At 41.8% G+C, this 27,761-nt stretch overlaps 1 protein-coding gene across 4 annotated transcripts in view; it reads right to left on the reverse strand.

Annotated features, from left to right (window-relative positions):
• Nucleotides 1–3,309: 3,309 nt before the first annotated feature.
• The window catches only part of PLEKHM3 (pleckstrin homology domain containing M3), an 87,697-nt gene continuing 63,245 nt past the window's right edge, over nt 3,310–27,761 (reverse strand). For 3 of the 4 annotated variants that reach the window (XM_086750765.1, XM_086750766.1, XM_086750767.1), the window contains 2 exons: nt 17,767–17,924; nt 3,310–5,374 (listed from right to left, as the gene is read on the reverse strand). In XM_086750765.1, the coding sequence (XP_086606891.1) occupies nt 5,197–5,374; nt 17,767–17,924 (336 nt within the window). In that variant the 3' untranslated portion in view covers nt 3,310–5,196. Of the gene's footprint in view, nt 5,375–17,068; nt 17,688–17,766; nt 17,925–27,761 lie in introns of those variants that run through there. The other variant, XM_086750768.1, reaches the window with a different exon arrangement.

A 27,761-nucleotide genomic window follows, 5' to 3' on the forward strand; every position in this document is an offset into this window, starting at 1 on the left:
AGCTGCGCCATGCAGGTAGCGAGTGCCGTAGGGGAGTCCCTTGCCACACGGCGTGGGCTGGCCAGTGATTCCAGGAGGAACAAAACTGCACGTGACCTGATCCTGTATTATGCCCAGTACTTGCCATTATCACATATGTACAGCTCCTGAAGGTCTTGCATAAGCACAACCACGTTTCTGGCTGAAGAGAAGCCCAGCTAGTCTCCAAAATACAGGTAAAAAAACCCAATGCCATATCCATGCTATCCTTTCTCGTATTTCCCTCGCAAAGCACAGACAGTAAACAAATTTTATGGTCACCACTCCTAGCAAGATGAAAACTGCCATGAGTAAGGGTTTTGAGCTCCAATGCCAAGCACATTGCATCATGGCAGAGCATTCCTGACAAAATTCACTTTTGAAAATTTAAGGCACAAAACTGAGCAAAAGTGAGGGGTTTCCATGCAGCTTGGTGTTTTCAGAGCTGGCATACGCAGCCTGTAGAGCTCATTTCACGAGGGCAGAACTAGCACACAGATTTACTCAGCTGCCCCTGCAAAAGAACACGTGCAGCGGGGGGAGAGTTCCAGCTTAAGCCCACCAGTTAATCGAACAGTAGATTCAATCAGGAAATCCAAAACAGGAAGATAGACACTAATATACAGTACTGTAAGGCACTCCTACTGGGAAGGGAAAATTGGAAGGCAAATTATGAAGGAGAGAATGATGAGACTCGACTGGTTCAAAAGCAACACTGAGCTATGAAGCTCAAAGTCCAGCCGTAGGCTCAGCACTGTGAGCAAAGACAGGGACAGAGACAGTGAGAGAGAGGGAGGAGACTGGCTTGCAGCTGCGCAGCAGAAAAAAAAAAGAGAAGATTATGATGATTATTCGATTACATTTCTTTTATATAGATCAACAGCCAGCTGCAATTCAGGCCATGACCTTAGGAAGCCCAGGAAACTCAGTGGCTTCTGTCGCTACAGAAAAAAGCAAAATACAACTGCGCAGCTACCCCATTTCATTGTAAACAGACACCCTCTGCTTTTTTTTTTTCCTTTTTTAAAGTCTTTCAAGACATTATCATCAATCCATTATAATACACACAGTATCCTGATACTAAGAGAAGGCTTGACAAGAGGAGCTCTAGAGGTACTCTAATGAGGTACTCACTACTAACAGGGCCATCAGAGCCTGTGGAGTACTGTGAAAAACTCAAGTTCCTCACCAAAAAGTACCTTCTTCTCACTCATCTATGAAACTCTCACAACTGCCAATTCCTATCATCCCAGCAGTGAGCTCATATTAGTATGTGCCAGCCAGGATATTGAATCACATCACAAACCCATCATTTTTCATCACCTAAGACAGAAAAAGAAAAACAAAGTTTTCTACATAAAAGATCCAAATTTCTCATTTTATAGGTTGATAATACAAAAAAAAAAAAAAAAAAAAAAAAAAAAAAAAGGTGTGGTTTGTATCCCCTAGGTAGGTCCTTCTCTCCATTAAAGGAAAGCTAGAGGGTCAGGGTAAAGAGGAAGAGTGACTTGAATAAGGATCTCTACAGTGTCCTAGATTCAAATAATCTCAGACTAACAACTGAGATGTGAAGTTTCTAAGTAGTTGCAGAGGGTCAGGCTATCATCCATTGCAGTGAAGCACCCTATTTCTACAGTGATTACAAGTTCTGTACAAGCAAAAGCAGTAAGTGGATGTACAGATCAATTCCTCCTCCCTCAGCTAGGAAAGCACCTGCTAGGTGAAGGAAACAAACAGCACATTTTATTCTTGATTCACAACAAAATGCTACTGTTCAAATTTATTTCATGTGACAGTAGGGTGAGACTAGAAGTATCAATACGTAAATTCACCTGTGTGTGTCAGGGAGGAGACAGCTGTGCAATCTGGAAAGACCCCAGGTACTTTTCCAGCTGATGCCCACCCAGAAGCCCGCAGAGCAGAGCCACATGCAGGCTTCAAGCTGCAGAATGGGAAAAGAGCAGCAGTGGGGACCAGCACGCAGCACTGTTAGTACACCAGAGACAACCGCGCAAGGGTAGAGCATTGCCTGAAACCCAAACCACCTACAGAAGCCCTGGCTGAGTGTCCTGCTAGCAGACGGCTTTTGCAGGAAAATTGTCCTTTTAGAGTTGGGTCTTTTCAGAGTTAGTAATGTGACTGGTAGTTTCAGTTTATTCTTTTGCCTTGCAGTTCTGAAAAATTACCAGGGCTTGTTCCTACTGCATTGGCACCTTCTGAGGGCTGGATCAAGCCTTCCATTATGCTCACTAAAGGCAGCAACAGAACACTTTATCTTACCCGTTCATATGAAATAACTTTTTTTTTTGGATAGGAGCTAGGCATCCCTGAGAGGAAAGCATCTTCCACATTACAATCTGCTCCTATAGCTACTGTGAGAAGCTGTATTACTTTTCCAAGGCAGAAATGAACGTGCATCTCTTTTATCATCTGGCTTGTTTACAACAACACTGGATTTTAAAGAAATTAATCTGATCTGTATTGTACAGTATCCTTTTACATAAAGCTTTGGGTGCTGTTAACATATCGTAACAACACGCTTCTGCTCTTTGCTGTTAGTAACAGCAGTGGTTCCAGACCCACAACTGATTCCAGCAGTTTTGTCGACATGATAATCTTTTTTTTTTTCCCCCATAAATCTCAGTTAGCAAAGAACCTGTTACGTAATACCTGTAGAAACCCAGAGCAGCTGTCTGTGTTGTTATTCCAGAATTCAACTAACCACTCACATGACTGGTACTTTGGAGATCAGGACATCTGTCAAAGTAACTAATAGTTTGCAATGTCTGAACCTTGAGTCGTTGACTCCATTGGGTTTTTGATGTTGCACACAAGCAGCCTTCTCTAAATGGAGCTGGACAGGAACCCGTGCTATAAGGTATCTTAAATACCAAAGCATGATGATATGAAAAACACCACCTTTTTTTCTTTAATGACCCACCATTATGTCTAGAGCTAATTCAAAATAGTACCTGCCAGATTCTGAGAGTTTCAGAGCTCCTGGCTTTGCCACAGGACTAGGTGCAGTGACACATACTGAAAAACACGGGAGCGTACTGTTTATTCAGCCAGCACCACTGCAATTCCTGTTTGCATGACTAATACCACAATACTTCCCCAGTGTTTGCATTTGTGAACATGCAGGGAATTCTTCACGTAGGAATGGACTTGCAAGGAACATTGTATCTTTAAGGACGATAGCAGAAAGCAACTCATTTCACACGAGGAACAGTGAGCTGAGACAGAGACAGCCCTGCGTAGGGGAAGTATTAATTTTAGTGACAAAGATGCTTGATTCACCAGGTTTATTAAATATGGGAATCCCTACACTACCTTGCCAAGAACACAGAAAACCCCTTACTTCCTTCCAAAGAATCCCACTGCCAGAAGGACTTCTGGAAAAGAAAGGCACTGGTTGTCTAATGTATACAGATATAAACATGCTTCTATATATATAGTAGTCGGACTCAAATTTGAGAAAGCTCAGATTCAGCTACTTACTTCAACTGAAGGCTGGAAAAGTAACCACTTATACTCCAGTACAAGGTAATTCATTGTAGCATTCCACCTTTTAATGTAAGCATGATGTACCCTGTTCTTTTATTTAAAATACTTCAGCAATTAGCGAGGTGCTTAAATTATCAAGATTGCTTTCTGCCTTGAATACAACAGCCTGCAGAATATATAGGAAGCAAAGATCAGTATTCTGCAATTTCACAAACCTATGTGAGAAAGGAGGAAAAATACACATGCATGTGACTGGCTTTTTTCTCCCGAAACCGTATTTGCTTTCTGTATATAGATGCATGTGCGTATATATATGTGAATGCTTTCATACGTATGTAATACACACACAGTAGTGCAGGGTGTGGAAAGAGTTAAAAATGTGGACTGGAGAGAGGAGGATCTCTAAGCGCTCACTGGAGGTGAAGTCACAATGCCTTAAATATACTGCCAGTGATGACACACATCTCCCCAGTTAAATCCATCATGTACTCCTCTTTCACAATATATGTAATTTGCCACATTTAATACTTCCCTGTGTTCCAGGCTTGTGGAGCAGAATCATACCTTGAGGAACTTCACTCTCCACCACGAAGAAGTATAAAATCCTTTAGAGTTTGCAGAGAACACAGGACACAAACTGCACATGAGCACAGCAAACCAGCATTTCACAATTTTGGAGATATTTTCTAACTAATGTGGGCAAAAGCACTTTCCTGACTATCCATCTAACAGGTTCAGGATAGAGAAACATTTAAAGTAAACTTAATGAAATAAAAAGAAAAACAATGTGAACACTTAAAATGTCTTAAAACATGAGACTCGCAAGAGGTCAGAATCAACATCACGTTACTGGAGATGAGGACATGGCCTCACATAGATGAATAACCAGGGTAAAACTCAACAGACTTCAGTGACAGAGCTTGACTGATGTACTCAGTCTGAACAAAACCAGTAGCAAGTCCCCTGCTTATTTATGTATGGAATAGTTCGCTAGGGTGGTTATAAATACATAAACATAGCTGAAGGAATTATTCTGCGTCTTACGTTTGCAAGCACCCTGAATAAGGTTTGATGTTTGATGTGAGATACTTTTCTTTCCTCGGGGAGGAGCGACATGTAAATGCACTGATCCTTTAAAAATAGGTCTCTGGAAACATGAGGAAATGGAACCACATGTCCATATCAGAAGGAGCAGGTGGGTTTAAAATCATTCTTGTCCTATTGGGTTCTGTGGAACACCTCACCAGAACCTCTGCGAAGGCTAATAATAAATAAATAATACACATAAATAAGCAGATTATTCATCAATTCTAAATCAACAACATAAAAAATAATGTGGTCATGGTAGCAAATATTTTCTGCCTTGAGGAAAAGTTTTCTCCAGAGGTGGAAAAGAAAAAGTTGGGTGCTTAATTAGCTAGACCTAAAGCATTTCAAGTAAACCACATTTTGTATGAGAGCTATCAACTGGACTTCAACGCTAAATGCAGTTTAGCCATTGGTACTTCAAAGCCAACAAGGCTTTATAGACACTTTGCCAGCTGCTTTTCACAGATGAAGGTTGTCAGATACTATTTTGCAAAAATATTTCTGCCTGACGAAGCTGAGAAATTGCTTGAGCTGGCAGCTGGGAAAGGGATTCTCTTCAGGCTGACCACTGCCTTAAGGACCTCATGTGTTCTGATATGACAACTCAAACATGTTGTAAGACTCTTCGAAGTTTTCGTCCATATTCAGTCGCCTCCAGAAGGATTTCTGCTTCTTCTGCAATTCTTTACGCACACACCTGGGGCATGGTACAGCCTTCACTTTGCACTCAGAGTGGAAGACAGCACCACAGCTTTCACACCTGCAAACACAAATTAGCGTCAAAACTGAATGACAAAGTAGGACCAGAGCATGCAATGGACTTCACATGGATTGTGGGCAGCAGACATTCCTTCAAACACTTCTGGTAGGTCACAGAGTGCTATATTTAGAAAGAATGGAGTTGTAAAAGATGCTGGCTTGCCCACACCTCTACTGGTGTAAAGCTACTTAAGACCACTAAAATAAGTTGACTTGCATCCATTTGAAGTTGCTGATAATCTGTCCCAGCACTTCTGCTTCACAGACAAATTTTTAGAAGGATTAATACTTATCTTCTTCGTAGCTAGCATTCAGGTCTATCACAGAATAGACATCAATTTTGTTTTATGAAAGACAAGTTTACTGCTTTGCTTTGTAACTGAGGAGTAACAATATTCATTTCCATTAAGATATACTTGAGCATTTGCAACAGTCAATATATGATATTTTCCTCATTGAAGTTCCAGTGGTCAGCTGTTCTGGAAAGAGTAAAAGTACAGTTCACTTCAACAGCAGGAGAAGAGGTCATTCCACAAAGTGAAAAATGAAACAGAGGGAGGTGATATTTTCTGCTCTGTGGAAGATCAGACTAGATCAACAGAATTTCAGCTTCTGGCATTCAAAGGTGTGCTATTCTGTTCTCAGATGTGATATCATGACTTCAAACAAATCAACTGCACAAACAAGATGACTGGATTACTTTTGGGACACTCTGAGGCAATGGATGTAATGTCATAGCAAATGAAGCCCCAATTCCAGATGGCTGTGGAGCAATGAAACATCTGGTGATCATGGAGAGGGCTACAACCAGACAGATGGACATTCTCAGCCTTTCAATGCAGGTTACTATCTGTAGTGATGCGTAAGTCACTACAGCTTTGTAACAAATGAAATAAAAGAAAAGTATGACAGTGTCAGAGGTACAAAGTCTTAGATTCCAGTTGGGTAATCAACTAATGAAAGCAACAGAATATCAAACTTTAGAGCAGTTTTGAAATACAAATGAGGGGCACTGGTCACCCTGGTGATTCTGTGGGAAGTCTTGAAATGCCTTGCACTCTTCCTTTTTTCACAGTTATTGTAATCAAATTATTACATGAGAACTCAAGTGTCCGTTGTTCTATCTTTAGTGGGTGTTTTTGTTTGTTTGCTTTGAGCTTTTTTGTTGTGTTTTTTTTTCCCTTAGAAATAAGGTTCTTTCCTTCAAGACTGTGAAGAAAAATTAAAAACATGAACAAATAAACCCCAAACACTGAGAAGCCATGAGGCAAATTGCAATATTTGGTATGCAGTCTGGCAGTTCTGAGAGAAGTCCATACAACCTGTTAGCTATTATCAGCTGCATCTGCATCTCACCTAACGTTTAAAAAACTGTTCCTGATCTGGCTGCACTTTAAGTTTCATGCATGGGTCCAAATGTGATCTAAATTTTAGTAAGTGTAGAGCTTTGAGAAGGCTATGTAGAGGTTTAGAGGAGCATGCTTCTACCTAGCATAAACTGATAAAATTCAAATAACAAGTAAGAAAGGGAAGGTTAAAGAGGCTAAGTGTAATGCCGTATGTCTACTAACTGCTATGCTCTAGTACAGTAAAACTTGACTGTCATATTTCTAAGTGCAGCTAGTGAGTCTGAATCTGGTTTTTAATCAAGAAACTGGCTCACACAGAGATATTTATCATTTCTGTGCTTAGAGTGTGTGTGTTACGGCCCTGATCCAGTGAAGCACATAAACACATGCTAAGGACTCATATCCCAGTGATTTCCTTGTGATTACTGATCTGCCTACAATTAAGCATGTGCTTACCTGCTTTGCTGGACTGGGATCTCCACACACAGACACACTAATGGATGAGGGAGAGACAGAGAGGACAGCAGTGTCTTTACTTTACATCATTCTGAACTGACACTAATGGTGATTTTATCAAGCTAATTCTCCCTTGTTAGTCAGCAATTTACAGTGCCCTGGAAGTTGCTAGAGGGTAATGATTGATGAGAAGTGTAATTTTGTACTCTCACATTGCCACTCCCTACGCTCATTCAATATTTCTCCACAATACGCACGGAGGTGACAAAACTTATCAGAAATTGCTGCTGAAATGGATGGAGCAGGATAAGAGAGGTGCCAGCACATCTGCTCTCCCCAAAAGCCATCAGCAGAGAAAAAGATTGACAGTGTTTAAATTAATATGAATTCATTTTTCAGAAATAAGCTCAGTGGAAAAAATTAACAAACTTTTCTCACATTGCTCAGAACTTATTAGAGCTGGTGCAACAGCTCAAGCTCTGACCAGGACCCCATGCTGTCAGGCACTAACCAGAGGCAGTGCAAAGAGCCAGCCTCACATCTCTCAGTCCACTGTGCTGGAAGCCATCATGACCACTGTTGGTCCATTCTGGTGCCGCCACCTGACTGCTGCTCTGAAGACCTTTTTTTCTGAAGGCAGAATTTTCTGCCTTCTCCAGTGAAGGCTGATGTATTCCCAGCATCCCCTCGCTGCTAAAGAAACTCAGTCACCAAGGTCAGGGAGCAATCTTGCTCTGCCTTTAGGCAAATGGTAAGTTACTCCCTTCAAAGTGATGGAGCTATAATATCCCAAGCCACCTACAGCTTTGCTTTTCATCATATAAAATATGGTCAGTCTTAAATGACTCCAGAAATGTCAACTGGTTGACCATTCCTAATCTCACTGAGAAAAAGTGAGTGATACTAAAACCCCCACGAAAATGATATTCCTTCTGACAATGTTACAAATAGATTGATTCTTATTTAATCCTGGCATCTAATTTTATCGCCACATGAGTTTCACAGTTTCTCTTTACTGTTGTTTTCAAGCCTCAGTATTCTAAAACACTTTTATTTGTCTGTAGAAAAAATACATTTTGTAGTCTATAAAAGGCTCACATAACAGTTCACTACACCGAGTTATATCTTTCCCTTAACCCTTGTTGTTGTCATAGCTAAATCACAGTTCAGGTACTGTTTCTGAATCCTGACTTCTTCTTTGGATAGAGGCCAAGAAGTCCCTGTATCTTTTGTGAGACATCTATACACCACTGACAATAAGCTGATGAGCCTGTAGCCATTCAGGCCTTTCATGTTTTCTTCTTTTAATGAATGGTATTTCGATACTGCACATTAACAGCACTTTGCTATTTTTCAAACATTATCTGAAGAACTGGCGAACATTGCATGTTGTTTTCACACAGACTTCCAGTCTTTTAAGGAGTCATCTGAAATAGGTTCCTTTCTATTTCAGTGTTTTCTCTTTTTTTCTTTCCTGATCAATAAAATTTCTGTTGAGACTATAGGGGGTGTTTTATGTTTTAAGGACATTTTACTTGTTTGAACATCAGAGTAACAAAAATGCAGAGAATTATTGATAGAATCATAGAACAGTTCGGGTTGGAAGGGACCTTCAAAGGTCATCTAGTCCAACTCCCCTGCAAGGAGCAGGGACATCTCCAACCAGATCAGGTTGCTCAGAGCCCAGTCCAATCTGGCCTTGAATGTTTCTAGGGATGGAGCATCCACCACCTCTCTGGGCAACCTGTTCGTGTTCTACCACCCTCATAATGAAAAATTTCTTCCTTATATCTAGACTAAATCTATACTCAACCTTCTAAATAATTTCCATTGCACTGAAAAGTGTAAGAGAGAAAGGGCAGAGTTCTCTACAGCCGGACAGGCATTGTAATGTTCTTATTATCATCATTACTAGTTACAAAAGAAAAGCCTTTCTACTTTAAAAGCATAAATTAATTCCTTGCATGCTGAGGAAATGCCAATGTAAGTATCGTCTATTAAGTCTGGACATTTGAAACATATACATATCAACATTTGGCAAATTGTGAATTCTAGCAAATTGTTTTCATGCTTCCCAGGTGTCTTTCACAGGCTTATGGCTCAAGTAATTATAGATTCTGCACAACCAATTGATTACACGTGTATTTCCCCTCTGCACTGCACCACTATTTAGGTGCCAAAGAAGGAGGTGCAACACAAAGAGGCCTCAAAGACCTACCAACTTAAACAGACAAAATAAACCAGGGATGATCAACTGGTGGCACAGGATGTCATCTGAAAGACAGTTTTATTTACCTCCTAGGAACCTTACAGGTTGATAGATTGAGCAGCATGAGCATTTTGGAATGAAGCTGCTGGGACCAGTAAGGTTTATTAGGACAGTTTCCAGCTTCAGTCCCATGCACATGGGCTGTACCTGCCCAGCTTCCAAGCACCAAGAGGGGAATCAAAGCAGCTCATGGTTACACTGTTCATCCCTGAACTCAACAGTGGATGACAGATACACCACCATTCTTATCTCACAAAAGGGAAACGAGGTGAACTGACTTGCTCAAGGTCAGCGAGGAGCTCTCAGAAGAGTTGAGAAGGCGAAAGAGCTCCTCTGTCTCACTGCAGTGCTGTATTCACCCACCATCCTTTCTCTTGTAATTTTATACATTAACTTTCATTTTAAAAAGCCACTTCCTCTGTGCCAGACCCTTGCACACATTTGCTCAAGTGAGCAACCCCTTGAAAGGAATTTCAGTAGGGATTTGATTTAGGGCTGAACCCTTCGCTGACTAGAACTTTTTAGTTTTTTTTTCTTTCCCTCTATGCAGAGTAAAACCAAGATACAATGGGGTTGTTCACTATGTTTTCTTCAGATGGAGCTATACATTCATCAGCCATCCAAAATACTAAGCCACCTGTAACACGGCTATTAGAAAACCCCAAACAGCAAACCAGAGTAGCTGAAGCAAGCCTTGCCTAGGGATCCCAGCCTGATCACCATCTCACACGACGCACATGTACCTGTCTGAAAGTATTTCTGAACTGCTCAGCTGTGAATATCACAGACGTGCCCTTCAGAACTCTCAGAGACTTTAGCAGAACACAAAGTAAAAGAAAATAGACTAGCCTGTGTTCAGTTACAACACAAAAAAAGCCCCAAAGGCAATCGATGCCTGACACACGTGCAGCAGTATTACTACAGTTGCCTAGGAACCAACGCAAGGAGCTTGCCTAGGGAGGGATGCCCACATAGTAAAGAAACGGAAGAAAGCTGGCACTAATATGACATCGATTTGTCCCTATAAGGAGCTTGTTGAGATAATGTCTTGTATGACACACTTATGTTCTTTACTAGATACAGAGGTTTTTTTAAAATACCATACTTAAGAACTGTTAATGCTTCAGACTTGCTTTTGAAAAATTTGCCTGTGAAGAGGGAAAAAAAAAAAAAAAAAAGGCTAAACAAAAACAGAGCAGAGCCCGCTACCCAGACCCTCAAACTGTTATATGTCTGAAATTCTAAATACAGTGTTCAGGGAGTCAGCAGTGATTCAAAGCATAATCACAGTTTTCTTTTCCATATAATTGCTCATCAGACAGAGTTTACCCTTGATACGCCAGCAGAGCTTGAAGATGCTCCTCATTTATACTGGCATGGCTGGGTCCTGGCCGGCCTCGGAGGGGACAGAAACAGTGGGAATAACTGTAACTGCCAACCATGGGTCCAGCTCGTGTGCTGGGGGACCCAAGGCAGATGGCTGAGCTGGGTATAAGCAGCAGCTAGCAACGGGTGCAGAGCGACCGCCAGCCTGCACCGATGGGACTCACCAAGCAGAGCGCCCGCAGTTCATACCCCTGGAACAGCCACAGGGACCTGCCCAAACACAGCCTGATGCAGCGTCTGCGATCAACACCGCCACTGCTGCTCTAGTAATGCCACCCCAGGATGGCCAAATGACATGCTACCCAGCGTCTGTGCATGAAAACCACCAGACCAGGGTCTGCTCGCTTTCACTCTGCGTGGGTTAGACTGAGCTGCTGGAGAAGCGGAATGAGTAAGCCCCTATCCTGGCTTGGCTGCCCAGGGATTGTCACTGGGTGCCTCCAAGTCTGCACCATCTCTTGCCCCTCATCCTGCCATGCCAGCACCCGCTGCCAAGGTCAATGGCATTCAACAGATGCGCAAAGTGGTCAGAGATATTAAAGCCTCACAAATGAGGAGAAAAGCAGGCAGCTCACTGGAGGGGAGAGAAAACTACCAGTGCTCCACTGGTGGGAAGGAGCCTCAGTGTCAACTCCTCCATTGCTAGACCCAGAGAAACTGCAGAGCAGGCCTTTGTTTTGGGTGCTCGCAGAACAATTTGTTACAGGCTGGGGCTGAACAAGAACAGCTTGATTTAACTGCCTGCTATCCTCCTGTGACAGTTGTCTATACAGTCTGAGTTACTGCACCCGGAGCATGGCAGCACGGTCTAGGAGGAGCAAAGGGATCCTGCAGCTCCCAGACCCCTCTTCACAGAGCTCTGTCGCTCCGGATTAAGGAGGGAAGCACGTCCTCAGCTACCCCTGAGCTGTGGCTGCAGGGACTTATGCTACACTTAGCTATGTGTATTTCCATATTCGCATCCAGCAGGAGAACTAAGGATTGACTGTTGACCTCAGTACCACGCTTTGCAAATTGTCTAAGTTCCCAAGCTAAGTAATGTGGTGTATATACAGCAGTTCATGAGAAATCAGTAAAGGAATACTACAGTCCATATTAAAACATTTAATCTGAAACTCATGTGATTACACCTTAGTCAGTGGAGCTAAGTTACTTTGGAAAGGGAAAAAAAAGCCTGCACATGGTAGATCCACTACCTGCAAACCACTGGAAAGGCCGAGATGCCAGAGAGATTCAAGTGTTTACACTGCTCAGACATATATCCTCTGCCAGCTGCCATGCCATGAACTGGACTTTGCCCCTCTACCTCTCCTATTATTAATGACCTGTATTCACAAAGTGGTGGTTCAGACCTAAAAGCAAAAAGTCAGGCAATAGTACTAACAGTAATATTAACATATGGCCCTCAATCATTACAGTTTGACTGCACGATCCTACTACTTTGCATTTTTCTGTAAGTCTCAATTCTGGAAATCCTGTGATTACGCCAGGATTTATGCTTTTAGTATAGAAGAAAGGCAAAGGCACCTGGACTTCATAGCTCTGCCATAATGCTGAAGACGTACCTACCTGGACCCAAGATGGAAAAAAGGAGCCTAACATTTTAAAAAACAAAGTTAAGTACACAAAAACCAACATTATTAAGATAATCTTAGAATTTTTGAGCAATTAGAGTTGGCAACGTTGGCTTTCATGGGCTGAAAAGTAATTGAAAAGCTGTTGCCTAGTCTACAAGAAACCATATTTGGAAGACACAGAAGTCTATATTGAAAGGGGAATTTGCATGAGGAAGGAGGAAGAATTAAAAGGTCTTGACTGGCAAGCTGGAAATATCTACAGCGAGGAAGATGGCACAGCAGGGAAGTTGCAAAATAGAAACTGGAAGCGAGATGGCTGCCATGTCCAGCTAGCGGGGAAGAGCACAAGGCAGCGCTGCAGAGATCTTCCTACTTGAAATAAATATCCGCCTTTATGCTAAACCATCTAGTTAACACCACGCTGACATGAGGCAGGTAAAATCAACCTCTAAAGCCAACTCAGTTCCAAAATACAATGCTTGATGAACAAGCTAGTCTATTTTATCTCTTTCTTTTTATGTATTCTAGATAACATTACTGCACTATCCTGCACAGACAAAAATCAGATGATCCAGGCTAGAAGATATTGACCAGTTTTCACAGACTTGGGTGAAATTAAATTATCAAGAGAACTTAGCATCTACTTAGGTGCCTACTTTTCTTTAAAGAAAGTGCTGAGCAGATCACTTCAGAGTGCTTTGAACCAACTATCAACATCCGATAAGCTAAGTTCTTTCAAAAATTAGGTACTAAACTACTAGCACAGCTCAGGGGAACTGGGCTTGGGGAAAGGCTGTCAAGTATAAAACAAACTAATCAAAGCAAGAGGGAAACTGGTGTACTCTGAGCGATGCCTTTGACCTGTGCCAAGGTATTTCCTGGAAATGCTCTATGCTACATCTTTCAATCTCTCCATCTAATAACTATCTTCAACATTCTCCCAAGTGCTCAAAGCTGATTTCGAGCTGCAGTGACACAGCGAGCTGTAATCTTGCAAAGACTTTATGAAGCTAGGCACAGCCTCAGAACCTTTAGCAAGACTTCTCCCTATGTGTAAAGTTAAGCACATTCACAGGTCTTATCAGGATGGCGGCCAAAGATTATAGAGGCATCCGAGCTGATACAGTCAAGCCTGTTCTGTGGCACTTCTATTTTAAACTTGGGTCTTCTGGTTTGTATCTTAAAAGGTCTACATGTCTTAACTGATCTGCAGAACAAATCAACTTCGCAAAGTGAAGACAGTTTAGCCTTGATAAATGAATACGAACACAAAAGAACAATTCTCCATGGTTCACATACATCTACAGTCATCACATAAAAGGCAAGGAATTGACTAAATAGTTCTTAACCAAGCAAGTAGCTTTACTAGCAAAACACAACAAATTGCCTGTAAAAGCAGCCACTAGGATGCTGACACACAGGCAAGACCAAAACTTTATTAACTGGGCAGCATATAATAATTTTAACCATAATTATAATTGCTTAATTATATTTTTAATTAATAATTGTATTCTCATTACAATAGTATTTTTCTCAGTATTCCTTAAGATTTAAAACTTGTTCTAGGTTATAAAACAAATATGGCCACATATTATGGACAACAGTACCACTACAAAGGCATTTTCCTTTCACTTCTGGTGTTTGTTTTTTTTTTTTAATTTTAGGGGAAAGAAAAACTTTTCAACATGTTAATGAAGAACAAGCAATACCAGAACAACTTCAGCGTCAGTGTCTGGTTGCTAACAAATGGGTAAGGATAGCTCTAACAAGCTAATTTATAGTGAGGGATATTTAAATTCATTTCACAACACTTGTAAATATAAAAATAGTGATACAATAGGATAATTTTATATGTTTATTAGCCCAGGGCAAATTTAGTCCAAGAAATAAAACAAGAGGTAGGTGCTCAGGTTGTTTAATTTGCCAGAGTTCCAGCAAAAGCAGAGCTGTGAGAGTTTGCATTAGCTGACTATCTGCTCCATCAAACGTGCAATTAACTCAGGAGGCTTTAAATACAGTTCTCATGACTTAAAGGCCTTCAAAAAGATGCCGAAATTGTGAAATTCAGAAAGAACTCTGATGAACTGTTATATAAATATGGGTAAGACAGAAAAGAAAACAGGGGACAGAGGAATCAAATTGACTGGATGAGGCATGCAAAAGGATGAGACCATTTCTAAGAAATTATTTAACTACTGAATCACGGCTTTCATTAAGCTCTGTGCAGAATTGCCACCTCCCAAGAAAAGCCACAGAAAGGAAATAGCATTAGAAAGCTTATGACTTTGTGAGCCCACCCTTACATTCAAGGCAGCAAACTGTTGCGCCGTATTGTTGAGCAGGATGTAAAGAGCCTGCCAAGCACAGCCCACAGACCCGCTAATTAAGTGAACTGATTGTGTTTGTTTTGGAACCGTTTGCCAACAAAGGAATGTGTCATGCTGATTAGTGAGAGAAGGGTATGCAATATATGTGTATTCAAACCCTGAGGAGTGCATAACCCAGGTATTCACTTTGTTTGCTCAAGGACTGACAAAAATGACTCTCAAGCAAATAACCTGACCAAAGAGAAACTCCAGCCCTCAAGAGGGGCCCTCCTTTTCTCTCAGTTGTATCTATCTGAAGAAGACCCATCCTTCATAAATTCTCCATAAACTGCTGAGAATATTTTGGAGAGAAACAATCTCTCCACCTCAAAGCTGGCCTAACAGACCAGGAACATGGAAAAGTGCCAGCCAGCAGAGAACCACCTTGGAATCGTAATGGCTTCTCTGACAGCTGTCATTCTTCTCTCCAGAGAACGAGAAAGATCAGGGAAGTAGCCAGATAAACAAATGCCAACTCAACACAGACATCACCCCCCACCCCCAAACTTAACTTTTCAAACATTCTACAGAGAGGTGAAGTTCGCAAAAGCTGTCATGCACCCACCTTCGAGTATTTCTAACTTAACAGCCCAGTTTGCCAGTAGAATTAGTAGCACACTCAAAAGTGAATGAGCAAGATGGAAATACATGTCTTGAGAGCTCAGCTGCTCCTCCCTCCTTAACTCAGCAGCTACAGCCAGGGTACTTGGCAGTCCAGTATTCAGTACAGAATGTGAATACTGTGCTCTTATAGACAGCAATTCCAGAAAACCAGGATGGAGAAAGGGAATTGTAGCCAATTCTCACTGCACATTGTGGACTCAGAATAGTTCAACTAAATCACAAATCTGAGCTGTTTACTCAGAGCTCTGTATGACACTTACCAAGGAAAGCTGAACGCGTCATCAGAAATTTCAGGCATAATTGCAAGTCTTCACACGAATCTTTTGCGACTTGCCATTCCATCTGCCACAGATTACTCTGTGCACCTCCTTATTTCTAACTCATCTCCTCACCTTACACCTGTCATTGCAGTGGTCAGCACAGCGACCTCAGAAATCTCTCTCATATGTAAGAGATGGAAACAAACACAAACCCCCTCTACTTCGTCTTCTCTCTCACTGCTTTGCAGCTGATGGAGCTGTACAGTAAAGCACACAAGCACCTGTGTTGGCACGACTTTCCTCTAGCCTGAACGTGGAAAAGAGGAAAAAAATACGGAACGGAAGTAATCGGGTTAGTTTCACAGAGGTGCATGTGCACAGAGGAGCATTAATGAGATGAGAAACTAACTAGGAAGGGAAATGGAAAATGCTGGGGATAAAAGCAAAGTTTAGTGATAAGGAGTACAAAAAGAGTAAGTAGAATGACCTCTGACAAAATAAGGAAGAGAAATATTGGAAAACCTTTCACGCTGATTGTGTTTTAATTAAAATCATTTAAAAAAGACCATTGTCTTTGGCATGACATCAATCACAACTTCACAATTGTGAAACATGAACAAAAGTCCTTTCTGGCTTCTAATTCACATAAAAACAGGAGCCAGAGCAGCTTCTTTTGGCTTTCAACTGAACTGCTGACAAATACTGTTTGATTCCAGAAGGTTTTAAACTCTGTAATTGCAAGGTATGTCTGATCTCAGCTGAAGGGTGGGGGAACTATACACACCCAACAATGTTTTTGTGACCAAAAATCCCCCAGACAAATTAAATGCACAGATATTACAAGCAAACCTGGCTTCCCAAATGCTTTTACATGGTTGTCATCAATCTTTTGGGAATATCTTCAGTCACCTTCTATACAATCTCAATAGATATCTTATGTTTTATATCATCTTAGTCTCTCTCTTTTTAACTCAGCCTATCTCACCATGCACCCTAGATACATTCTTTCTTGAAAACCATTTATAGAGCTCAGCTGCACACCTTGTTTAGCTTATGTCCACTGCTTTGTCAATGCATTTTTTAGAATGAGAGTCTGGAAAAAGAATGTGCAAAAGTCTTTGAAACTCAAGTCAGGCTGAAAATCCCCGAAGAGTCGTCCTTGGTTACTTGTAATTTAACATCTTTGTGCATGTACGGGAATCAGATTCTTAATAAAGCCCTTTAAACAGTCTGTTCCTGATTGTTTCCAAAGGTGGCTCTTCAAATTTTTTCCTTCAATGGAACACTTTGGAGAACAAATTAAAGTGACTGTATTTGAAACAGCCAGAAAAGTACTTATCTATGGAGGAATGCTGTGCTGTCAGATATACTGTCTTTCTGTCGAGTTACAAAGAAAAAAAAAAAACAAAACCACCAAACTCCTTTATTCAAAATCCAAGGCATTTTTGAAAAAGAGTAGTAGCACTGCTGCATTGTCAAGCCTGCTCTGATTTCCTCCATTTTGCTTCTAGGTTTTCCATGCAACTCCTGTCCCTGATGTGGCATCCAGCACTCCACATAATGTGAAATAAAGGTTCTTTTGTTTAGCTTAGGACTGGCATATGCTTATATTTATATTTTAATCACCTGAGAATAGCAGCATCATTTAAGATAAAAATGCATACAAAAAGCAGAGAATTAGCCATAACATTTCATGTGGAAAACACTTCAGAATAGATGGTTATTGTTTTATCATTGACAATCCCAGTATATCACGGGCCCAGTGACATTAGATACCATAAAGATGTCTGTGATCACTCCAGAGAATCCATCTGGCTTTTCAGGATACTTTGCAAACTCAGAAGAGCTTTAGATAATTCACACTGTGTGATGCTACTTCCCTTTTTGAACAGCTGTTCTGACACTTACAGGGCTTTGGGAAGTAGCTCTTCCCATCTATTTCCAAGCCTGCTCGTTGTGGCCTCCCTGGACCAGCAATCTAGTGCAGCTGCCCAGAAATGTGCATTAGTGGGATCCAGTCCCTAGTTCTTTAAATAAGAAGTTACAAGGCTGAGAATACACAAGGATATGATATGTGAGTCAAAGGTATGACTGACATTACAGTACCTGCTTGTAGAAATGTCCTCAAAGGGGTAAAGGATTTCTCCATTGTTGCAAATCTCACAGATGAAACCCTTTTGACTACAAAGGCTGCAGGTGTACACATGAGAGGTGGCAAACTTGATCACCTTCCCCAAGAAAGGAGCCAGCTTTCCTTCAATAACCTGAAATGAGAAGACAAAATTGAATGAACCCCAAAAAGATGAGTAGAACTCCTTGAAGGACTAAGACAATATTTACTGATACAGAAATGCAGCTAAGTGCTGCTGGTTAAAACAACAGGAAAATTATTTCCTAACAATTACAGCTCCATGAAACTACAAGTGATAACAGTAGCCAATGAATTGTCAATGATCCAAAAGTAAAAACAAAGTTATTATCTCTCTGTCAGTCTCTCTATGGCAATAACATACAAGATTAGTAGTCATTTTAAATACAACAAAGCATTCATATACTAAGGCACAAAAAAATAGATAGGAAAAGAATTTAAGGCTTTCATATTATCATCTAACTGGCAGCTATGGATATTGCCTTACATTTATTATTTTCATTTCTTGTTAATTTTTATGCATAAATTGCAGTTTTGTCTGGCTTTCCTCCTTTAGTGAGGTTATGTTTCCCGTTGAAAACCATTAAAATACAATATTCCCCTCATGCCAAAATGAATACATTCTCAGATAAACTCCTGAATAGGAATGGTGGCTTTTTCCTTCAGTGTCCAGCTCTGAAATCAGGAAGTCACTCACTGCCAGACAATCCTGCTAGACCATTAGAAGTGATTAGCACTCCCTGTGTTGGTGTGAAAAAACAGCCATGCAGTATAGATTAAACTGCTAGCCACAACACTAATCTAAATTTGTGACTTGGTGACAATGCCTCAATAAGGGGTGCTATTCAGGCAAAATACTTTCCATTCAGATAAAACTTCCAGAGACTTTAAGGAATTCTGCTAGTGTAGGCAATAATGAAGATGGAATAAGGCCCTAAGTGTATATTCTTCTCTCCCAGGCTTCCTGTGGTCTGAATGGCAGCTTGCCAGATTAGTGACAGAAATGCTTCTCCGGACTTGATAGTGACCTCCTATAAAAAGGAAAAAGACTGCAGTAATTGCTGACTTAAGGCTTGCACGGTGCTGTGCCCTGAAACATAAGAGCACGGAGATTTACACTTAAATGTGTGTCAGATTCAGTTCAGGCACCCCTTTCCTAAATAAGGTTATGCATCACCTGTAATTCGGGTTTAGTGTAAACAAATCTAGAGAAAGCAAAGGTCAAGGCAGAGAACACCACCACAGATTTTGGACACACTCCTCCCCTGTGTAAAGTAGAAAGGAAACAAATTTGTGTTCCAGGGCAACTTCTTGCCCACTAGCTGGGATAGCCACTATTAAAGAGTAGACGTGGAAAAGGAAGTGGATAGGTAGCATTGAGTTGGTGGCATGGAGTGGCACGGGCTGAAACGTGCCCCCTTTGCTTTCAGTCCTAGCCTGCTAACAACATCTGCAACAACAGGAAGCAGCAATGTTATTGCTAGTACAATAGCTAGATAGGACATCTGCTCATGTTAGAGGAAAAACAACGTTCCTATTGCATCCTGGTATCGGAAGATCCCCTTCAACCAGAACATAAATAATGCCGAGAAGCTGCTGCATAAAATACGAAAATGAAGCCATAGTTCAAGGTACTGGTACTACTAACCTCCTAACAGATGGTCAGAAGTTAGTTTAGCTCCCCTAGGCTGGGTTTTGGTTTTTGTTTTGAAGAAAGAAATTTTTTGCTTGCAGGCTCCAAAGTTACAGAGTTTGAAAGTCAAACAAATTGGGAGCAGGGGAGAAACACAAAAGCAACAGTATTTAATAAACAGGAGGAAAGAAACAGCGAAGCCACCCAGCTAGTGACACAGCTACAATCACCCTCCAAAAAGCCACTTAGCACTACTAGATGAAATACACATACAAAGACAATAAATAAACCACAATACATACATGCTTTCGTGCTACAGCAATCACCTCTGACAGGCCACAAGACATCAGCTTAAAATGCCAGTCTGAAGACAGAGCTGCAACCAAACTCTAAGTCTGTATAATGTCACTGCCAGCAAGGACTTAACAGTTAAATCTCTGAATTAAAACCATATTTGATATTATGTAATAAACAAAATTAACATAACCTATTACCTTCCTAGGCACCAGGGGTGAATTTAAGTCTGTAGGCACAAAAGATTTCCTATCCTGAAGGGCTCACAAGACAGATTGAGTATGGGCAGCTATCCCCAAGTAGCTGTGTTATTTGTCCCTATTTATTTATTTATTTTATTTGTACGGCTTGTCATAGCACTGTAGTGGCTTGGCTTCTAAACCTCCCCACTGCAGACATACAACGAAGACGATATCTTCAAAGAGCCATGCATGCCGATTTTGCAATGTGAATTATGGGCCATTTTACTGTATTACAGGAAGAAAACAAAATGCAACATCAAACTGATGTTACTGCTATTTTTAGCATCTGTAAATTTTGTTTCATCAGGAACTTCAGGGTTGTGCACAGGGTATGACTTTTCCTTGCAACCATCTCTCATTCATGTTTGTAGCTAGTAAGAATAAATCCTCATCTCCATTTACCCCAGCAAGTAAAAAGGATTATTTCTACTTGCTGTCCCCAAGAGGAGTTTCACGTGTAAAACACTCACTTTCCCAGTGAGTGTTTTACAGCTTGGCAAAAGGAGTGTAGGACATGTAATCAGAAGTGTCAAAACTTCTCCTGTGACTAAGCACTTTCTTGTGACAGCTGGAGGCCCAGGTTCAGTCAATTTAGACATCCCAGAACCACGACGGCAGAGCCCCAGGATGTTCTCCCACTTGATGCTGGAATCTGATCTTGAGTTCCAAGGAAATACAAGCAATTAAAGAACAGAAGTGTGTTAAAGAAATGTAATGTGTTATCCAGATATTAGGGAAATCATGGGGGAAAAAAAAATAAAAAACCCTCAAGAGGGCACCTTGGCAGAGCCAGCAGCATCTCTGTCACTCTTTACAGCTGTATCTGTTACTAAAGCCTTTCGGTGATGGAAACTCCACAGCCCCCACGCAATCTATCCCAGCGCACATCTGTTCTCGGTGCTGGAGTCACTCCGAAGCTTTCACCTGAACCTTTCCTAAGGACATTTCCATTTACTAAGTAAGCCTACAAAATAAGTATACAAAATAGAGAAACTGTGAAATCACACACTATGAGCTGCAGAACAGTCCATCACATTTTGTGAGAAATGTGGAAATTTAGCACAAAACTAAGTCAAGAGTATGCCAAAGGAACAGAAACCAAAAATTTCGCCATTGACTTATCCCTGCAATACAGCCTCAACATGTACCTGCAAAGGCTTAAAAATATATTCCTGCCTCTTAAAATAAAAATTAAAAAAACAACAAAAAATCAAGAGCATCAAGCTTAAACCAAAATTTTACTGAGTTCAGATTCTCTTCTAACTACAGCAGACATGAAGAGCAAGGTCTGTTTTATAATCCAAATTATTTTCAGTGCATGCAATTGTTTCATTGTCCAAAATTAAGGGTGAATGGTGACTGACAGTGGCACTGTGGTCATCAACTGATGGAGGGTCCAGTGCAGCTTTCCCTTCCTAAACTGGTCAAGAAACCCATCCCAAAAGGTTTCTGGACATGGGGCCATGCTCTTACAGTTAGCTTACCACTGCTGCACCTGGAATATATATTGAGATATGCTACTTGGTGACAACAGGAGGAAAACACTTGTGTTTGGAAGCCCAAAGCAAGCTGTGTCTCCAAAAAGCTCCAGTTTTCAGATCACCACCATTGTCCATCTCTGTGGATCTAGAAAAACACTTTTCTAAGCTACCACCGGACAGAAAGCCGTGACTTTGCATACTGCAGTTCCTAACTGCGTCTCTCGCATTAGGAATTGTATAAAAATATACACCCACACGTAAAAGACAGGCCCTGCCCTCAAAGCACTTACAATTTAAACCAACAAAACAAGCACTGCTTTTTACACTAACTGCCATATATCTCCCACCCTAAGTGGGACGAACTGTTTTGGAGGAGCCTCCCGTACAGGCTCCCTGCCCACACTGCAGAGCATCCCTCTGGCCAGAGCACGGCTGCAGGCGCCAGGGCTGCGGGGGAGGGGAGAGGAGAAGGCAGGAGAGCCAGCAGCAACCTGCCCTGCTGCCCAGCCTCCTGCTCCCGGCTTGGGAAAGCTGAGGTGGTACTGGCGAGCAAGAGGGGAAGGCAGAGACTAGTCTGCAGCAGTGAGAGAAATCAAAGGGTTATACAGCATCTGAACACATGCCAAAGCTGTGTGGGGACAATTATTTCAGATGATTTATAGAAGAGAGGCTTTTCATACAAGTCAAAGTTATGAATAAAGGTAAATCAAACCTTCTTCTCGGTATATCTTTGTGCTACTGTTCAGTTGGGTAGCAGTATAAATCCAAAGAAACAATTATGCTCTGCATGAGTGACACTGGCGTGAAACATAGGGACTGCTGAACGCTGGCAAACAAGCTGATGTCAGCAACAGCTAAGCAAGCCCTGGGCAGCAGGAAGACACGACGCACATGCACTGGGTTATGTTTTCCTGATTCAGTAGGAAGACAGAGAAGATGAAAGGCAGTAGGGGCTGTGGTACAAGCCGAAATCCCTTTGGATACATCACATTAATATGATCATGAGGGCAATGTGTGATCAGTCAAAATTTAAGTACTTGTCAGAACGGCTGCTGGTTCCCAGAGGTTTCCTGATCCTTCTATCCAAAGACTGGAAATTACTTATAGTTCTCTCATTCTAGTAAGGTGAGGTTTTCAGAAACAAGAGGGCAGGCAGCTTTCTCCAGAGAATAAGAACTGTAAAGGCCATAGACCACAGCATCCTCCACAGGCAGAGACATCCTCCTCAGTGGCCCACTATGCACACAACAGGGCTGTTGCTCACAGACAACTTCCAGGAGCAACACGTGTTGCCCAGAAGACTCTCACTGCTATCCCTGTGCCCTACCTTAATGACACACTTCTGAGCCCAAGATGCTGCCCAGCACCAGAAGAGAAGCAGTCCTCTCACCTCTGGCACATGCTGAGCTACAGCTCTGTCCTCACCCCATCCCTCCTCCAAGCTCTCAGTGCTGAGCACAATGCTGGGAGAAGTCCACCTCTGAAGGCCTCCACTGCCTAGCCTTACCCCTAAACCTCCTCCTCCCATGCAGCACAGTACAGAGGGTCTAAAACTCCAGCCCATTACACACAGCAGAGAGAAGTCAAGTCACTTTGTCTTCCCTTTTCAGTCAACAAAGACTCCTTATATGAGAACATATTTACCAGCATGAAGGAGAGTTGCACAAACTAGTCCCACGGGAGAGCAATGTAGTGAGTACAGTTTTGCAATACATATGTTTTCATATTAAAAACCAAACTAGAAAAAGTGGTCAAGGTAACAGCTGCAGAACTTCTCATCCCTGTTGAGAGTTCTAACCCAGAGAGATGTAACCTAAACTCACAGCTTGTAATAACTTTCTGTTTGGAAAACAGAACAAGACAAAAAATACATGAAAAAAAACCTAATACAAAATTAGTTGGAGTTCATTCCAGTCCCTGACAGTAGCTCAAATTAGAAAAGAGATAATAGTAGTCTGACTGGGTGTCACTTGAAAAGCAATCAAATATTGATTAGACAAGGTAAGCATGGAAGTCCTCTCCAAAACTGTGTCATTCCTGAAGAGGTAATATTACAAGGGCTTTAGGGGGAACTAGAGGGTGCATGTGCAGACGGAGAAAGAAAAATGAGACAGCTATAATCTTCTGTTGCCTCAAGTAATGCCTCCACATAGCCTTCCGCCCATCTATTAGACCTATTCCATAGAAATACCCAACCTTTGCATCATGGCCACAGAAATCAACACTGAAATCTATCACTAAACAAAATCTATCACTAAACAAAACCACAACAGACATGATGAACTTTCTGGACAGGAGAGAAAAACCAGTACAGTTCTAAGACATTTCTCAGGACAGTAAGTGTTTGTCTTGAGGGCAGGGCTCCTGTCAACAACGTTAGCTAAGAAGGAAAAGGTAACGAGTAAGACCTCTGTCCCTGCAGGAGTCTATATTGTGAATTTGAGTGAGGGTCATCAAATCTCCTACTCTGTCTGTGCATTTTTACCAACTTCTAAAAGTGCAGTAGATGTTTACATAGCATGGAGATCACCAATACCTGTGATCACCTGCACAAGGATTGTCAAAACAGGTGGTAAAGGGGATATAGCTTGTCAAGCTTTTGGATAAACTGTTCTGCTCGATATGAGCAACTGCCAAAGTTAAGAAGTCCAAATTCTGAAAAGTGTCAGAGTATGTTAAACCACATCAAGAGTTTCTGGATCAAAATACCTGTTAGACTGAATTTGCTAGTCTGAGTAATTTTGAAGATATGACAATGAAAGTAAAATCAGAAGAAGTTAAAAAATATTTCTTTCATATTAAGATCTAAGATAATGGAGAATCCACAGATGAAGGATATTTTAACAGAAGCTATCCAGAATCTAAGAGAAGGAAGATAAATCTACCAATATCTGTATATTCTGTCAGTCTGAGAAGGGACAGCCAACAACCACAGGCATCATTTAACAGCGTGCCTAGGAACAGTGTCACTTCACTGTGGCTAAGTGATCAGGAAATAAACACCGAGGAGGGAGGTAGGCATAAATGTCCCCAACTCTCCTGAACTCTCAGACCTGGACCTGTCATTTCCTCGTGTACGAGAAGCACAGAAGGAGACACTGGTTATTATCCTCATAGAGGAGTATCTGTTGCTACTGCTTTGCTTAAGCACCCTGTCACTAGGTTTTAGTATTCCAGATAAAGTGGTGAAAATACTGTAAAACTCAGGTACCGTATCACTGTCACTGAGACAAGCTAAATTTGCCAAATGGCTTTGTGACCCCACCCTTGTAAATCATCTTGTTAATCATTATCATCCTAGAGGTGATAAAGTTGTTTTATAAGCCAACACTGAAGCAGTAACATTAACTACTTCTGTAGGGGCTGGTGTATTTCTCTGCAGATAGCATTTATTAGAAGGCACTCTCTTTACAGACACAGGTTTGCCTCATAACCTTCTCCTGGAGCACCAAGCAATCTGTTCGTCCAGTCTGATTTACGTCAGACACAAACGATGCCTGGAGGGGATGGGTTAAATGGTATGAAATCCCTAAAACACCTTGAACTACAGGTTCAAATCTCAACTGGATTGTCCTGGCCTCCCCTCCTGACAGAATAAAACTTACGACTATTTCTGAAGGCCAGACACACACTTGGCTCTATCTGAGAGACAGACAGAATTTGCCAGGAGGCACTGATGCAATGCAGAAGAGACATGAAAAGGCCAAGAGGCACTGAGAAAATAGAAGGGGTGGTAGGCACAAAGCTCATTCACCATCCCCAATTATATACACTGAAGGGCTAGAAAGTCCTTTAATTATTGGGATTAGTGTCACAAGCATGCCTGGCAGAAGGAAGTTATCTGAAGGAGCAGTCAACAATTGTGCACAGCTTTCCACCATCCTCTAACGTCAAGGTTCCTGCCTCTTCCTGATTGTTCTCTTTCCACCTCTCCAGAAACAGCTAGTGTGAATCAAGCCTTTTGCTAAGAAGCTCAGAAGTAAGCTCCAGCTTTGCCTAGACTTCAGAGTTCCACAGAGAATGCGCTTCCTGAACTGAATCAAATGGAAAATAAAATCTCCTTCTGAATAGACTGGCTTAGATCCACCATGGTGCTCACTGCCATCCAAATTGCACCAGTGGGAGCTTTGTAGAGGAGGACTAAACACCCAGTAATCTTTCTCCACCTCCAGGATAGATGAGAAATATGCTTTTGAAAGAACTAACAATGATACAAAAAAATAAAGCTAGAAAAAACCACTTCCAGAAACCTCCTGTTTATTCGTGACCCTGCAGCACAATCAACTGACAGATGACTGACTTGCTTAAAAATTTCACATCACAGAGATCCACAGCTCTCCAGCACTCAAAACAGCTGCAAAGTTTTTCCTAATGCCTGCCTCAGATCTCTTTAGCTGCAGTTGACGGTCTTTGTTTCGCACTCTACCTCCTATCCTTACGTTGTGCAACCTGCTTCAGAAACCATTTTCTGACGCATTCTCTTCTCTGTCACAGGTGATCTCTGTTGCAAGCTGGGAAGAGCAGGAGCAGAGTGGGGTGCAGGAAGGCTGCAACGGTTGCCTTATCTATTGGCTAAGTGCACGACAAGCAGGTATTTTCTGCATTTGTTAAACGTGGAGATTGGGCATTAAAAGCGCAAAGAGTAAAACGGAATCTCTGCTCTGTGACAGATTTCAGCAGGGTCAGAATTCCTGCGATGAAAACACGGGCTTGGAGACAAGCATGCTACAATATGCTTAGCTTAGGATAATGCAAGCTGCAGAGAAAAGAAAGGGAAAACACATCACTTGGCTGGGAAGTTCCTAGTCATTTATATCTAGGGAACAGACAATGCCTGTGGACTGCTAATTTCCTTGAGGAATTTTTCCCTTCCGTTTGCCAGATTCTTAACATCGCAAATTCTTGTTACAATTTCAATGCACAATTAATCTTTAGTTCAGAGGAAAGGGAAATGGAAGGAGGAAGGATGATCATGAGGTAAAAGCCCCAGGGAGGCAGATATCAGATCTCAGCTCTGCCCTATCTTTTGTGCAATATTCTGGTCTGGTCAGCTTTCCTTGCTTCATTTTGACTCCCAGTTATCTCTTTCAGATTGCCTGCCCTGTTTATTTAAATTGCAAGTGACTTAAGGGAAGAATGATTTCTTAATATTTGTGTGCATGCAGACTACAGTCATTATGCATTGCTGTAAAACAACAACAAAAAAAAACAAACAAAACCCCACAGCAGTAACTTCAGGAGAGCTCCATCTTTTGTTGCTACAGCCACACTACGGGCCACAGTCCCAGCTCCCAACAGTAAGGGTGGTATCAGCCCATCCCCTCTCTTCTCTTCCCTTTACAGCCTTTGCAGGTTCCCGTCTGTCCCCAGGGCCAGTTCAGCTTGTGGTACAGGTGGCAGCAGGCTGGACAGGAGCAGGTGAGGCCAGGGACTCCATTCATCCACTGCTGACACCAGTGCAAGGTGCTGGCTCTGACACACGTGATACCATTTTGCCATCGCTGGCCTTGACAAAGACAAAGTAATGTGGCCCAGCCACACATTGTGCCGTGCTAACTCATCACCCACACAGGGCAGAGAACATCCCGAAAGGAAACCTGGTAATAAACACTACAAAGAACAAAAAACTGCATAAAACCAACCACAAAATAAATCAAACTAAAGCAGAAATGAGTGAGAATTTGAATATACAGAAATCACAAGCTCCCTTTGACTTCTTTGAACCAGGCAGACTGCACTGAGGGCAGAGCCATTTGCTCTTTGTGGTCCTTCCAAACCAGACCACTCAACATGCTGCACTTCAATTTGGTACTAGAGTGAGATCCCACAGATTAGCCACTAACTATAACAGGGACTGGGGAGAGCAGGAAAAACAAAACAAGGTCAAGAGCAAATGCTGCTAATCTGTGACAAGCACATATAGGCAAGGGGCAAGGTGAAGTCAGAGTTTTACATTGGTGGGGGAGAGGAACAAACTGGTGACAGTGCAAGTGAATTTATAGCACGCAGCAGAGAGGATGAGAAGGTCCCTCCAAGCCCTCCCCGACTCCTCTCACGGAAAGGAAGAAAAGTCTGAAATTTCTCAGGTCTCTGCGTGCAAGCTGACACAATTGAGAAAGAGATGGAATTGTCTCAGTACAAAAAAACACACCTGGAAATCACTTGTGCCAGCTCCCCAGCCAGCCCTGCAACGAGACTCAGCCCCACAGCTTCTGCCTTCACACTCACTGTGTTTCAATCGTCTTTCCTCCTTTCTCCTCCCCCTAAGGTTTCCAGGCAGCTACATGTCAATTCTGTCACAC

This window comes from Chlamydotis macqueenii, chromosome 6, assembly GCF_036417535.1.
Source record: "Chlamydotis macqueenii isolate bChlMac1 chromosome 6, bChlMac1.mat, whole genome shotgun sequence".
Lineage (NCBI taxonomy): Eukaryota > Metazoa > Chordata > Aves > Otidiformes > Otididae > Chlamydotis > Chlamydotis macqueenii.